Source organism: Heptranchias perlo, chromosome 15, assembly GCF_035084215.1.
Source record: "Heptranchias perlo isolate sHepPer1 chromosome 15, sHepPer1.hap1, whole genome shotgun sequence".
Classification (NCBI taxonomy): Eukaryota; Metazoa; Chordata; class Chondrichthyes; order Hexanchiformes; family Hexanchidae; genus Heptranchias; species Heptranchias perlo.
In genome coordinates this window covers 50,600,304-50,616,564 of record NC_090339.1, presented here as the reverse complement: position 1 = coordinate 50,616,564, position 16,261 = coordinate 50,600,304, and the positions used below count along the sequence as shown (strand labels likewise).

Genomic DNA, 16,261 nt, shown 5'->3' with positions numbered 1-16,261 from the left:
TTCTTCGTCTTTTGGCAGTACTTTATCTTTTCCCACCACCCCCCTCCCCGCCCCCGTTCATTTTTGCTAACTGATTATTTGAACATTATTGCAGCTGGACAGATGTTTCATCCACTGCAGCAACAGCTGGCTACAGACAGCCACCAGTGAATTGCGGGCTGGCCTGTAGGTGGAGCTCTTGTTCAATATGGAAGTGGGGGAGATGACTTCAGAATACTAAAACTTGTGTTTGTCCTGTACCTGCTGAAGTGTAAAACCTGTAATCGTAATTCTGAACAGGTTATAAACTTGGGAATTAGACCAGCTCACCTGAGTGCAGAAGTCATGTCCAACGCTTTGTGAGAAATGTGCCTTTTCCCAAGCTGGGAAGGAGTTTCCCACATTATTTGTAAGGTGCAAGTAAGAGAATTTGGTTTGGTAAATCCAATTTTGTATTTTGCTAAGAATGGAGCGTTGGTGTTTCAAGAGTATGAGGTGTTAAAATGTTACAAGTAAGTTATGCTAAAGGGGCACTGTCGTCCTAAGGTGTTTGGCAAACCCTGTTTCTGTGTGGGGAGGAAGATCATCATTTTTGTCACCACAAAGCCATGTGCATGTGCAGTTTATTTTGTTGCATCAGGCGTGTGTGTGTGTAAATATATATGTGTGAGCGCACAAACAAAGTTTGCCAAACATGAAAATCATGGCCCTTTTAGTTTTTGTTCACAAATCACTATGTTGTACCTATGTTTGCTTGTCTGTGTGCATGGTTGAAATTACGATATCAGTTGTGCCAGAATTAACTCCTTATTACCCACATGTAAATTTTGTGCATGGCGGAGATGTCCGCACACCGATCAGTTGTAGCTCACGGTCACGGTCAGAGATGTTTTAAAAATGTGTCAAGCGTTTAAGGGCATTTGCTGGAAGGACGTGATTGATGCACAGCCACGGAATCTGAATCAAAGGATAGTAACCACCAATCCACTGCACCCATTGAGTTTCTGTTTAAAACATTTTCTGTCTCTTCCAAAGAGACCCCTATTTAATTTCCAGAATGCTCTTTGCACTGCAAGGTTAATGCATGCATGTTTTTAGTCGGATAGTCAAAGTACTAACTACCTACGACTATATAAGCTTGTAGCGCATGGCTTCAGCTGAGCATCTAATATAATACACCTACTAACAGGCTTTCTGCTTCTCCATGCCCCTTTTTATTTGTGGTGTGTCTAGTTCAGTGTCTAGTAGAAGAATGTTCAAGTATCAATACTGGTGTAACTGGCAGCCTCCATTGGCTCCCGTTCTGTTGCCATTTTTGGCTTCCTGAACACAAAAGTGATGGGACCATGACATGACCTGTTTGCTATTTCACTCCACTGTAATCCTTTTTTCCCCCTGAAATAGTCATCGATTTTTTTTTTGTAATGAAACTTGGTGGTGATGGCGATACAGTGACCTGAATGGGACAATAGTTTTACCATCACGAGATCAGTTCTGAGCTGGGTTGTGGTGTTTGTAATGGAAATGGGGGACTGAAGGTGATTTACATTTCTGCAGGGAGGGAGGGGGAAGGTTTGATTATATGTTGCATTAGATACTTTCATACATCAACCAGCTTACAGAACTGAACTAGAGCAGGTAGTCTTCTTCCCACTTTAGTCTTCTACACACTCTTCCACCTCCTGCATCCTCAATGTTGAAATCAAGAATCATGACACCATCTTCTACTCTAACTCTTTCTTTCCCAGGACCTCAAAACTATGGATCTCCTTACCTCCCCTCTGTCTTCCCTTCCTCCTACATTGTAAAGGCTTTAATACCCAAGCTCGTCATCACCTAATGACTGCTTCTTTTTATAGGAGAGTTTGATTCTATTGACATTTCCTGGACGTCACTTACATTTGACTTTGAAAGACCGAGGATAAGATGAATTTATTAAGTGGACAGAATCATTGGGAGCTCGCCCACCATTTCCTGATATACACTCCCATTGGGCAGACCCCACCAGGAGTCTGCATTCATAAAATCGGCCTTACAATCTAGGCTGACACTTCAGTACAGTACTGAAGGTGCACTGCGTTGTTGCGGGTGCCATCTTTTGGATGAGACATTAAATGAGGGCCCCATCTGCCTGTTCAGTTGGATGTTAAAGATCCCATGAATCTTTTCAAAGGCAGATTCGGAGCTCCCCCAGTGTCCTGGCCAACATTCTTTCCTCTACAAACACAACTAAATAAAACAGATTAACTAGTCATTCATCTCATTTGTTGTTTGTGGGAACTTGTTGTACACAATTTGGCTGCCACATTTGTAGACATAACAACAGTGACTGCATTTCAGAAAAGGTAATCCGGGGCACCCTGAGGATTTGATAAGGCACTACATAAATATAAGTTCATAAGTATGAACAGTAAAATGACGCATTGGAAGTCGTTCTATGTGCTCAACACCGTTACGAAGCCATTCGATCTTTTTCAAAAATGCACCACCAATATTGATGCTTGGGATTTATTGAAGATTTTTAAACATTTGCAGAAACCTAAAATGTTTTATTAACCTGTATTTGAAGTTGTCAAACTTCAATCTGCTTGGTTTCGTTTTCTAACCAATGACTGGCTTTCCTCTCATATGCAACTTGTAACTGCTTGGTGACTCCCAACTCCCTGGCGACCCCAATACGCTGAACCTTGAACCTGCTCAGGTCAAACAGGTACTTGCATCAGTAACTTGGCTGTGGTTTAATGGTTTGTTTATGAACTTTTTATTTTTTTGTGGGGGGGGGAGGTTAACCCCTTATTTTAGAGATAATTGCATCTTACTAAGCAATCCTTTGAGCACTGACTACAAAATAAACAAAGTATCTCTTTTTCCGTCTTTTTTCTCCCCTAAGTTCTTTGAGTTCCAAGAAATCGTATTTGTAGAATAAGCTTTTCGATCAGAGACGCCATAAGGATGGCTGGTGCAAGAAATGTGAATGTCACACTAGTACTTATTTAAGACTGGGGCTAATGCACATTATTGGAGCAGAGTAGAGGGAGCTTTACTCTGTGTCTAATCTGTGCTACATTTAACCGAGAAGTGCCTGACACTGGCACTTGCTGAAAAAGATGGGGAGAAAAGTTCCATTGGATAGCATTGACGCGCTACACCATGATAAACATGAAAAATGTTCCTGCAGTGCTCAAAGGGAATATCAGATGAGGAGTGCCCTGCTTTATGCCAAGGTTTTAGCAGTGTAGAATATTGTGCATTTTTAAAAAATCAATAAATAGGGCAGGCTGAATTTTCTTCCCATAAATATTCAAGGATAACCAGTTTATAGAGCTAAATCCAAGTTGTTTTTTCTTACAAAACTTCTAAACAAGGGAGCCAGAATGAAATAATGCCTCTATCTAGATGGTGTTTGCTGCTCCTAGCTCGCTGTTACACTACGTGGGGTCTTGTCTAGTCCCTCTTAGAGGACAGGAGTTGCCTGAGCCTTTTCCATGGCAGTATTGCTTGATCAACAAGGCATAATTGGAACAAGATTGTGTGCTCAGGACCAATGGGGGTTAATACTGGAGATCGAATCCATGCAGAGAGCATGTGTAAGATTTTCACTGCCGACCTTGAGATTGAAGTCTGCCACTTTGTTTAATGTGAATTTCTGTTTTTTTAACCCAGTTTCTAATAATATCTGGACCTTAGTTAGGTGGCTATAAACAAATCTGGGCATTTGATGGGTCTTTCAATATCAAACTGAATAGCCAGAGGAGAAAGTAAGTCTCATGACTGGAAGATCACCAAGAACTCTATAATTATTTATGTGCATATTTATATACATGTATATGGAAAATAAATTTTATATTTCTTAAAGTTGTTAAATGATTTTATGGATACGCCTTGGTAAATTCACTGATCCCATGCTTCCGAAAGGGGATCTGCACTTGAAGGGAGCCCGGGTCAGAGAATCGGCACAGCAGTCTCGTAGGCCTATTTCCAAGCTGCGCTTCCTTTGAGAACTGGGAGTGTGGAATAGGTAAATTTACTGTAGTGTGTCCCTAACTGTTGTGTTAACAAAATGATTATCGGGATCTATTGCTGGGCATTACTCCAGATTGCAGTCTTGATCCACTTTCTTCCAAACATGTGGTGCAAGGACACAGCATACTGCAGTCCTCCAGCAATTGCAGAGAATACCAACACTGGCCCCACAATATCCAGAACCTAGTGACTAAATTAAGACTCCTCTGGCTGAACATTGGCAAACTGGGGTAATAATGAGTTTAGTGTATAAAAGAATAACACAAGGTAGAACCAGTTAATAAATAAAATATTCAACAAAAACCTGTTTGCTAATTGAAATTTTGAATTCAAAGTGTCGTGCCATGATCGTACTATTATGTAGAGTGATCCTAATCTGGTTTTTGATGTAAACTAGGATTACCAGGCCCCCTTGGTGAGAAGGGAGACCCTGGTCCTCCCGGGCTGGATATTCCTGGCCCCTCCGGTGATAAAGGAAACACGGGATTCCCAGGCAGTTCAGGTCCAAATGGTATCCCAGGCTCACCAGGCCGACCAGGAAGAGATGGATTACCAGGTCCAGGAGGTAAGACACAAGTGCAATCCTGTGAATCTATTGGACTGTGTAAAATAAATTCCCAGCTATTTTTCAGCATGATGTGAAGAATATATCCTTCGTTAAAACCATCTTTTTGATTTATCGTTCCTTTGCTGGCCGCTGCTTCATATTTCAGGTAAGGATTGGTCATTGAGCCTTTTCTTCAGGTGGGAGAGGGGGGTGGAGTAAATTCTTGCCTTCCACAAGTCTCATTTTAAGAGAAAGGAATTATCCATTTCTCTGGTGGTGTGATGGGTGGTTTGGGGGAGGGGTTGGCAGGACGCACATCGAGCAAGAGAGGGGATTGAGCAATGTGCAAGAAGACAGATAAATTAATTTATGAAAAATGGACAGGCCCAATGACCGTTTCTAATTTCTAAAAATGTTTACATTCTAACTTCTTGGTACTGTAGAGAGGATTTCATGTCCCAGTCTTTTTTCTTTTAACTTTATGATTCGGGTTCCTGCAAATTCCAAGGGGTTTACTGGCCTGAATGTTCATCCCTATCATGAGAATATAAGACAAATGCAGAGGAGGGAGGCTAAATGGCCAATCTTAAATCAATCCAAAAAAAAACCTTACCTTTCCCTTTTCCTCCAACATTGTGCAAATCTGAATATTGGCCACTTTTCTGCCATTTTGTCATTTATAGGTTTTATCTAACTCCATTTGTAAGTCTTTTAACAGCTTCTGCAGACTCAGCTACCACTGCCCCCCCACTCATAATTTAGTGTCGTATGCATATTTGATCAGTTTGAATTGGGTTTCTGAATCCAAACTATGATCTACATAACAATTTTTTAACCAACATATAATGCGTTCAGAGCAAGTATTTGTCGTTACTGAGGAGGAGGGCAGGACGAGGGGATTAAGAGATAATCACCAGTGGGTTAGGAAGGAGTACCCAACCAACATTGATGGCTCTTCCTAGCAAGTATCATGTTAGTCTGTGGCTACCCAGCTTACCATGAATTCCCACGTAATACAGTGATCCAATTTAACCAGACTTAATGTTGTGCATTAAGTAATTCCGGCATTTGACTAAAGAGGTTAAGATGTTACTGCTGATCAAAATTCAGTTAAGTAAAACATCTCTCAGCATATTCGCCGTTGATGAATAAGAGAGGAGGAACTGTGGGAGCAACTTCTAAAGCATGTAAATCGGACTGGAACTAATTACTGATGATTAAATCATGTTCAGTAAAAGTACACCTCACAGGCCCACACAAGTCCCAAATATTTGGAAGTTCATTACTTCATAGAATGGTTACAGTATGGAGAGAGACCATTTGGCCCATCGAGTCTGTATCGGCTCTTCGCAACAGCAATCCAGCTAGTCCCACTCCCCTGCCCTTTCCCCGTAGCCCTGTAAATTTTTTCCCTTCAAGTACTTATCCAATTCCCTTTTGAAAGCCATGATTGAATCTGCCTCCACCATCCCCTTGGGCAGTGCATTCCAGATCACAACCACTTGCTGTGTAAAAAAGGTTTTTCCTCATGTCACCTTTGGTTCTTTTGCCAATCACCTTAATCTATGTCCTCCGGTTCTTGACCCTTCTGCCAATGGGAACAGTTTCTCTCTATCTACCCTGTCTAGACCCTTCATGATTTTGAATACCTCGATCAAATCTCCTCTCAACCTTCTCTGCTGTAAGGAGAACAACCCCAGCTTCTCCAGTCTATCAACATAACTGAAGTCCTTCATCCCTGGAACCATTCTAGTAAATCTCTTCTGCACCCTCTATAAGGCCTTCACATCCTTCCTAAAGTGCAGTGCCAGAATTGGACACAATACTCCAGTTGTGGCTGAACCAGTTTTATAAAGGTTCATCATAACTTCCTTGCTTTTGTACTCTATGCCTCTGTTTATAAAGCCCAGGATCCTGTATGCTTTTTTAACTGCTTTCTCAACCTGCCCTACACCTTCAACAATTTGTGCACATATACCCCCAAATCTCTCTGTTCCTGCACCCTTTTAGAATTGTACCCTTTAGTTTATATTGCCTCTCCTCGTTCTTCCTACCAAAATGTATCACTTCGCACGTCTCTGCGTTAAATTTCATCCGCCACGTGTCCGCCCATTCCACCAGCCTGTCTATGACCTCTTGAAGTCTATCACTATCCTCCTCACTGTTCACTACACTTCCAAGTTTTATGTCATCTGCAAATTTGGAAATTGTGCTCTGAACAGCCAAGTCCAAGTCATTAATATATATCAAAAAAAGCAGTGGTCTTAGTACCGACCCCTGGGGAACACCTCCCTCCAGTCCGAAAAACACCCTTTCGCCATTACTCTCTGTTTCCTGTCACTTAGCCAATTTCGTATCCAGCCACACAATTTGCCTTTAACAAATCCATGCTGGCTTTCCTTTATTAATCCACACTTGTCCAAGTGACTATTAATTTTGTCCCGGATTATCATTTCTAAAAGTTTCCCCACCACCGAGGTTAAACTGACTGGCCTGTAGTTGCCGAGTTTATCCTTGCACCCTTTTTTGAACCAGTTTGCAATTCTCCAGTCCTCTGGCACCACCCCCATATCTAAGGATGTTTGGAAGATTATGGCCAGTTCCTCCGCAATTTCCACGCTTACTTCCCTCAGCATCCTAGGATGCATCCCATCCGGACCGGATGTACTGCAGTGACGCCAGCTGCTGCTCAAACCCCGAAACCCGGAGCTCGAGCCCATCCAGCTGACGATACTTCCTGCACCTGTGATTGTCCAGGACACAGGAAACGTCCCACATGGCACAGAATGTGCATTCGACAGGACTGGGGTGCCCTGCCATGCCTCGATTTATTTATTAGCTACTAAGTAAACTTACCAGAAATAAACATAAGACTTACTTGGGAGGAAGTCTGCATGTAAGGAACCTGTGAAATAATAACGTAAAGGTTACTTTCTGCTCTTTTAAAGTTTCGGTGCCTGTAGAAGTTGTGTATAGCAGAAATGCTTGAGGCACAGGCACTGTGTAATAATGCCCACTCTCAGGGGCACTATGATAGCACAGACTGAGTTAAAACAACCTGAATGTTTTTTTTTTACTCTTGACAAACCTTTCTGAAATATTATCAAGTTATGTACAAAATTCTTGTTCATTAAATACTGATAGAAACATTGTCTTATGCGACTGTCAGCCTAAGGAGAAAGTACGTTAAAAAAAAAAGGGTGAATCTAGGCAAGAATAAAGGAACAAATGAGCCGAGGTTCTTTATAAACCAGCGGTTCAGCTTGACAGATTAGCAAACAGTTGTGCAATGTTTGGCAGCTTCATTACCGTGACTAATGCTTAATTCCCTTTCTGTTCCTTATCCACAGGTCCTAAGGGCGATATGGGTGTGATGGGAACTCCAGGTCCTCCGGGTTCTTCTGGTCCTCCAGGTGTCCCTGGCTTTCAAGGTGCAAAAGGTAAGCATTGGTAAATTGGTGCTGGAGTTTGTCACTGCATTTTGTTCATTTGGGTTTTTCCCCTCCCAATCATCCCCCCCGCCCCCCAATTAAAGGAGCTGGGAAATTGGATGATTGATTCAGCTCCCTGCAGGATAAATGCAGTGTAATGCATTTGGATTATGATACTTCAAGGTACGTATATACCATGCACGGTTACCCTCTTATGGCTTTGGAACAGAAGAGGGACCTTGGGGTCATGATTCAAGAAACACTGATGGTTCATGACCACTGTCAGAAGGCTGTGGTGAAAGTGAATAGAGTATGAGGATATATAACTAGGACAGTCAAATACAAAACTAAATATTAGTCCCACCCTGTACAAGATCTTGGTTCAGTCTCATCGAGAATACTGTGCCCAGTTTTGGTAGACTACATCAAATGCGCTACGCTCGTCGACCCTCCTTGTTACCACCTCAAAAAATTCAATCAAATTAGTCAGACACGACCTTCCCTTAACAAATCCATGCTGACTGTCCTTGATTACTCCGTGCCTTTCTAAGTGATGGTTTATCCTGTCCCTCAGAATTGATTCCAATAATTTGCCCACCACCGAGGTTAGACTGACTGGCCTGTAATTACTCCTCTGTCTATCCCTCGCTCCCTTTTTAAACAATGGTACAACGTCAGCAGTCCTCCAATCCTCCGGCACCATGCTCGTATCCAGTGAGGATTAGAAAATGATGGTCAGAGCCTCCGCTATTTCCGCCCTTGCTTCTTTTAACAGCCTGGGATACATTTCATACAGCCCTGGTGATTTATCTACTTTCAAAGATGCTAATCCCCTTAATACTTCCTCTCTCACTAAGTTTATCCCCTCCAATATTTCACACTTCTCCTCCTTAACTGCAATGTCTGCATCGTCCCTCTCATGAAGACTGATGCAAAGTATTCATTAAGAACCATACCAACATCTTCCGCCTTCACACATAGATTACCTTTTTGGTCTCTAAAAGGCCCGACCGTTTCCTTAGTTATCCTCTTGCTCTTAATGTATTTATAAAACATCTTCGTGTTTTCCTTGATTTTACTTGCCAATATTTTTTCATGCCCCCTCTTTGCTTTCCTAATTTCCTTTTTAATTTCACCCCTGCACTTTCTATACTCCTCTAGGCTTTCTGTAGTATTGAGTTCTCGGTATCTGACATAAGCTTTCCTTTTTTGCCTTATCTCACACTGTATGCTCCTTGACATCAGGGGGCTCTAGATTTGGCAGCCCCACCCTTTTTCTTTGTGGGAACATGTTTACTCTGAACCCCTTGAATCTTCCCCTTGAATGCACTGCTCCGACACTGATTTACCTTCAAGTAGCTGTTTGCAGTCCACTTTTGCTAAATCACTTCTTAACCTAGTAAAATTGGCCTTTTCCCAATTGAGAACTTTAACTTCTGTTCTATCTTTGTCCTTTTCCATAACTATGTTAAAACTAACTGAATTATGATCACTACCACCAAAATGCTCTTCCACTGATACTCCTTCCACCTGCCCAGTCTCATTTCCTAAAACTAAACCCATGATCTCTACCACCTAGGAGGACAAGGGCAGCGGGCGCATGGGAACACCACCATCTGCACATTCCCCCGCAAGTCACATACTATCCTGATGTGGAAATATATCGCGGTTTCTTCATCCTCGCTGGGTCAAAATCCTCGAACTCCCTGTTTAACAGCACCGTGGGAGCACCTTCACCACATGGACTGCAGCGGTGCAAGAAGGCGGCTCACCACCACCTTCTCGAGGGCAATTAGGGATGGGCAATAAATGCTGGCCTCGCCAGTGGCACCCACATCCCATGAATGAATTTTTTAAAAATGTGACTCGGTATGGCACTATATAAATGCAAGTTGTTGTTGTTAGTTATCAGGTCAGGCTCAAGAAACCAGGGCTTATTTCATTGGAGAATTGGAGAGCCCGATTTTAACTGGGGCCGTGGCAGGGAAAGCCAATGATTTCCCTGCGGGGACAAAGGAACACTTCTGCTCCTACATTGAGAGGGGAGAGGCAGCATCAATACAAAATAAGAAAACATAACACGGAGTTGTAACTTCCCAATCGACAGGAGTGCGGGAGCATTTAAAATGGAGCTGTTCCATTTTCCGCTCTGTGCCCGCCGATCTGCAATTTTAACGCCAGACATTTTGGCACGGACCTCATTAATAATGGCATATCGGGGTCCCATGAAGTACATGGGACCCCGATATGGCATTTTAACCCGTTCCTTAGTGGGGATGCTCGGAACAGCTACCAGCGAGGACACTGAAGGTTAGTTTAAAATAAAAACTCCTCCAGGGCCCACAAGTAAAGTCTGGGCTTCTGCTGCCCCAGGTTGTCCAGCCATGGGACCCTTGCAATATACCCCCTTCTCCCCGCCCCCCCCCCCCTCCCTTTCCAGGACTTAACTTGCTGCCGGCAACCTTCTCCTGAAACTGACTTTGTTTGCCCCCCCACCCCGCCCGCCGTCCACCAGCCAGCTGTTGCCGTCCACCAGCCAGCTGTTGCCGTCCACCAGCCAACTGTTGCCGTCCACCAGAAACTGCTGAGCAGCTGACCGGCGACATTCAAAAGAGGCCCGGCATAGGGCCTGCGACTCAAACTCCCAGTGGAGGAATTGTGATTGTTTTGCATCACTGTGCAGACAAAAATGACTGTCTATATAAATATATAGTCTCAACCCCCAGGAAATTGAACAAATGAACCCAGCAGGGAGAAAAATCCACTTCAAACTGTGGAGGTAGAATCAGATAGCCATGACAGATTGATCCCTGCAGTGCTGGAGCGAATTGAGCATAGACAGACTGCATAATTTTCCATTACTACTTTAATCTTTCACAAAATATTTACTTCTCGTCTTACTATTGCTTAATACACATTGTTAATTATTGTAATAGACCTACGTTTTTAAATTAACAGTAGCTGGTTGACAAAGATGAGTTTTACTATTTGTTAGTAATTTCATTTTTTCCGGCGTTTAAAAGATCTGTTTCCACCTGTTCCAGGTAATGAAGGCTTCCCAGGTAGTCCAGGAAACCCAGGTGCTTCTGGATTTAGAGGTGCAAAAGGTGATCCTGGCCTGCCAGGTCCTCCAGCAACGATTGACCCGAGAGTTATTGGACGGAAAGGAGAGCCAGGATTCCCAGGTATGCTTGATCGTTCTTGTGGAGAGGCTATATGGATGTACCACATTTCTCTATTTTACTGGCATGTGTGATTTATAATGACTTGAGGACAGTTGCAGAGGGCAGGAAGAAGTAAGAATGCAACAGATGGAAACTGAGGAGCAATGAAAGCTCCCTTGACTGTCTTTGTGTTTTATTAAGAATACCAACCCAGCCCCTTGGGTTGTGGATAAATGTTATCCTGACATGATATCAGGATACAAACAATGTATGTGAATGCCAGGTCTGACTCCAGATACCACCTTCTCTGTCCTCCAAGTATGATGATTTGGAGGTGTCATGCCAACATATTTTCTCTGCATCCACGCAGGTATATATTAGAAGTCTGAAATCTGTAATGCAGTTAATGCTCCAGACTTCTGACCATGTGAGTGGTACCAGAGGCTCCAGTACACACACATAAACATCGTGTATAATAGCATCCTTAGTTGCGTGCTTGCAGAAGAACATTCCATTTGGGTGCTGTAGAGTTGGTGCTGTTGAGTGCTTAGCAACTAACGCTGGTGACTTGGCAGAAGAGAGATCAAGAAGCACAAAGGCATAGATAAGTATCTATAAAGTCAGCTTTAATTGCCAATTTAAAAGCAGATGATTTTCAGTTATTTTTAACCATCAAAAACAGTAAAAATCAGTTTTTATTTTGAACATCACTACAATGCAGTACAAACGGAGTATAAGTGTGGCCAATGTAATATAAATCTCCATGATCACGTAATATTGTCAAGCTATTTCAGCAGTAAAATACATTTATGGTATTTGTGATTGGACTGTGCACTGCGAAGTGTTCACTACTAAAGTTTATGTTTGAAGGAACACATGGCCCTCACTGTATCATGAAGCACAAATATTTTTAAAATTGAACAAATATGAAAGTCAATGCTAAAATTAAATGTGCAATGAATGGTATATTGCAATTATTATATGCAGTGTGTTTATTTTTATAATGTAGTCATTATTAAGGTTATTCATATATACTTCGTTATGTAAATTTTGCTTCAGCACCCATCATTATTCGACAGAATAAAAGCTCTTAATGGACATACTTCTTGATACGCATTTTCATTCCTTTCTTGGTCATTTCCATTACAAACGATAAATGCTCTCACTTTGCATCATCGAGTCACTTGGACGTTGATCAGTGGTTACTTGAGGCTGTTGCTTGGGTCACCAGTAATCAGAATATAAAGTGTATGAGCTTATTAAAGTTTGTCACAGTGCCTCTGAATACCATCTTCTACCCTTTTGAGGCCACTGGTTAAGTAGTAGACATGAGACAGCACTTAAACTCTCCCTTAAAATTCTTCTAAGTACTTGAAGAACTTGCCTCAAGTTACCTCCCTTCCAGAATTTAGAACAGAAAGCCATGTCCCAGAATACATAAGTGTTTTGTTAGTGACATCATTGCACACGTTGTGTACGTATGTCACCATGCAACATGAGGTGATTATGCCATTAACACAACACCCACATTTCCTGGCATCCACTGAGACCGGGGAGAAACCATCTTTTTGCAACTCAGAATCTGGTAGAAATTAGTTCTTGTTCATCCACCATCCCAAAAAAAATCTGGAAATTTATCAGTGGAAATGAGCAAAAACTAATTTTAAATGTCTAGACATCAAGCATTTTCAATGGTTGAGGACTGTTGATCTACTTGGTGCTCAATGTTGTCACTTTTGGTTCGGTACTGAATTTGGTTTAGATTTACAGGGTTGTCAACACTTGCAATTCTCAAAATGAGATCCTGATGTGTCCGAGTGGGAGTCGAGAGGTAGATGACTCCTTTATCTCCACTCCGGCACCACCTTAAGATCTCGTTTGGACTCCTTTTAAGAATTGCAAGTTTTGGTAACACTAGATTCGTGGAATTATGGAAGAATAATGTCTACTTGGTTAGTTGGAATTGGAGAAAAGAAGAATGCCATTGTCCTTAAATTCTCAGGAATCATATCACTTACTGGCTAATAGAAGCAGGATTGATTATTAGCCTAGACTTCTCCCAGTGGAGTTTAGGCGATTTCTGTCTATATTTGTTTTTAATATTGTTTACTATGTACATATCCATCCTTCCTCCTCCCCTTGGATTCTAATATTTCCTTCTTTTCCCTTCGTTAGGTCATGCACCACACTCCAGCAGGGACCCAACCTACTCCAATGTTTTTGGCAATATGACTTTCTAACTAGTTACCAATAAATATGCACGGGTGATTGACGTGTTTGATTTTTTAAATTTTCTTCAATCCCTATGGGAAGTGCCTGTCTCCCAAGTTTTTAGAAAAATTTACTTACCTCCCTGTCATCCCCCCACCCCCAACCCAAGTCTCCCTGCATCAAGCATCGTTTTGATGTCAAGAAATATGCTGCCTCCAGGCTTGTCAATACTACTCGAGGCAGGTGTGGTTGTAAAGGCCTGGGTTAACTTAACACATGGAGAGTTTGGGATTTGAACCTGTGTCCTAGAATTTCATGGTCTAACACATTGTAGCCATGGGACTGCTGGGATGATTAGCCTCCACTTCCTCCATGACCCTCAGCAGACTTGCTGCTTCATGGGCCTCCAGGGCTCCATTTACAGTTTGCCCAGCTGTGGGATGTTGGCAGACCTGGCATTTAGGGCGCACTGTCTTCATTTCTTGTTCTCCAGCAAAGGGAAAGCAAGGGAATGTTACTACAAGGCGGGACTATCCCAGCATCCATAGAGAAAATGAAAAGTCCCCATTAAAAAGGAACCATTTAATTGAACTATTGATCCCATAGGTTTCGTTCTTTCTCTTCCTGCGCAGTAGTACCCGGCTCCATTTAGAGGGACATGATTGAAATTAGTAACTTGCTGTATAGTGAATAATGGACTATTCATCAAACTGTGTTCGACTGTTCTTGAAAATGGTCCTTGAGTAAGACCTTGGTTGGGATTGTAACCCTTGACACAACAGAGTGTGTGCATAGAGTAGAATTTTAATATACAGCTATACATACCTCTATCTAAGCACAGGACTAGCTCTGATAAACAGTGACTTGACTGATCAGTTAATGATTTATAAAGATTCACGTATGAAACTTATATTTTTGTTTCTATTTCTAAGGTTCACCGGGACTTCCAGGTGCAAAGGGTTTCTCAGGTTTACTCGGTAACCCAGGATCGCCAGGACAAGATGGTTTACCAGGGTTGCCAGGAGGCCCAGGTAAGAGCAAAGAACCATTGTGCTTTAGAGGACATCAGGATGGTGGTGGGAAGAAATACACAAGGAAGAATATTGGGGGTGCTGCAAGTCTAGTCAAGTCTATCAACTGGTGAAGATATTTAATTTGCCTGTTGCAGTATTCTGTTACGTGTTAACAAGTCACAGGTCTTTTTGGGAGGGATTTTTCATATTCATTATATTCTGTGTTATTGACATCGTAATGCTATATCATTAAATATTTACAGTTATCACAAATATGAGATTTCTCCACACCTCGTTGATTTAAGGGGGAAAGTTTTCACAGTTGGTGTTCTCTTTCAGAACAAGTGTAACATTAATCATGATTAAATTTAAAATATTATTTTTGTAGGCGCCAAAGGAGACTCAGGGTTCCCAGGACAGCCAGGATCTCCAGGGGCACCAGGATCAAAAGGATCAATTGGTGAAATGGGTCTGCCAGGTACGTTTGGAACTGATTTTGTTTTAAATTAAAGGTGTATCTTTACCAAATCCCCAACGAAACACTTAACAGAGCTCCAATTTGATCAATGTTAGGTTTCTGATTCATTGTTGAGTTTTGTATAAAAAGCCCTTCTGTTCGATGGTGGCCAACAACTAGAAGTAGTTTGGAGGTATTGGCCCCGATATTTGCCGGGGTGGGCGGGGGGGGGGTGGTTATAGCAGCTGGGAAACTCGGAAATGCAAGTAACGCGGAGGTCCTGCCGAATTTATTGGCAGGACCTCATTTGAATTTTTTTCTCCGTTTCCTGGCCAGCTTGAGTGGGCTGGCTGGTGGGCAGGAAGTCCACAGCCGGGGAGCGGAAAGGAGGGATGGAGGGAGGAAGTGGTCGTGAGTGGGTGGGGGAGGGCGTTAAAGAGATCGTGGGTTGGGTGGAGATTGTCGGGGGGTGCGGTTATTGAAGAGATCACGGGGTGGGGGGGAGGTTGTCTGGAGATCGCGGGGAGGGAGGCCGACTGCGGCAGGTTAGCTTGAGGGGCCGGGGGGGAAGCACTCTTGCTCCTCCTGGCCCGCAAGCAGTGCTGGAAAGGCACTTACCTGCTGGATCCGGCCGTTCTCGCCTCCCTTCAGCTGCAAGTTTCCCGAGCCCTGGGAAACCCAACCTGCAACCGTTAAATGTAAAAGTCTGTTAAAATTTGAGGGTTGCTGCCTCATTAGCATATTTAAATAACTGACCCATCTCTCGAGCAGATTAGTTGCCCACCCCCGAACGTTAAAACCGGAAGTGGGTGCATTCAAGGCGGGTTGGGGTTGAGTTTCAGATTTTTGAAATGTTAACGTTCCCCCCCCCCCTCCATTGTCCTGCCCATTGTGGGGGGTTAAAATTCTCCCCCATTGACTTTTAAGACCTGAAATCACAGATGAGACTGAAATCCTATAGGCACAACACACATTCTATAATTTTGATTTGTAAAGGGCCAATTTTCCTGATCCAGGAGCACTGGGATTTCCTGTCCTGGGTTATGAACATGGCCCTGGTTGGGCTGTACACCGGAAAGCAGAGTGGGAAAAAAAAGTGCAGCTACAGACTAGCAGCTGTACTCCTGGCCACTGGCATGGGGAACAACCAGCGACCCCAAGGCCTGAAGATCGTCTTGGGGGGAAAGGGGGAAGATAAATAGCTCCTTGTCAGCTTCTTTCTTCTAAGCTGGTTCTGGAATCATGCAGAGGCATTGGCACAAACACTAATGCCCAGTTTCTCTGGGTGCCCAAGCAACTGGATAAGAGAAAATAAGAGGCAGAAGTTCCCCTGCATTCTCACTTCCATGGGATTGTCGGGTCTATGCCTACTGCAGGTTCAGGCCTAGCTTTACATCCCAATGGATATCCTAGAAATTCTGGAGCAACGTAAGAGG

General features: G+C 42.9%; 1 protein-coding gene across 2 annotated transcripts in view; it reads left to right on the top strand.

Moving 5' to 3' along the window:
• The window catches only part of col4a5 (collagen, type IV, alpha 5 (Alport syndrome)), a 197,397-nt gene that overhangs the window by 137,450 nt on the left and 43,686 nt on the right, over nt 1-16,261 (top strand). For both annotated transcript variants that reach the window (XM_067997220.1, XM_067997221.1), the window contains 5 exons: nt 4,400-4,567; nt 7,900-7,989; nt 11,025-11,165; nt 14,288-14,386; nt 14,757-14,846. In XM_067997220.1, coding sequence (XP_067853321.1) covers nt 4,400-4,567; nt 7,900-7,989; nt 11,025-11,165; nt 14,288-14,386; nt 14,757-14,846 — 588 coding nt within the window. The remainder of the gene's footprint in view (nt 1-4,399; nt 4,568-7,899; nt 7,990-11,024; nt 11,166-14,287; nt 14,387-14,756; nt 14,847-16,261) is intronic.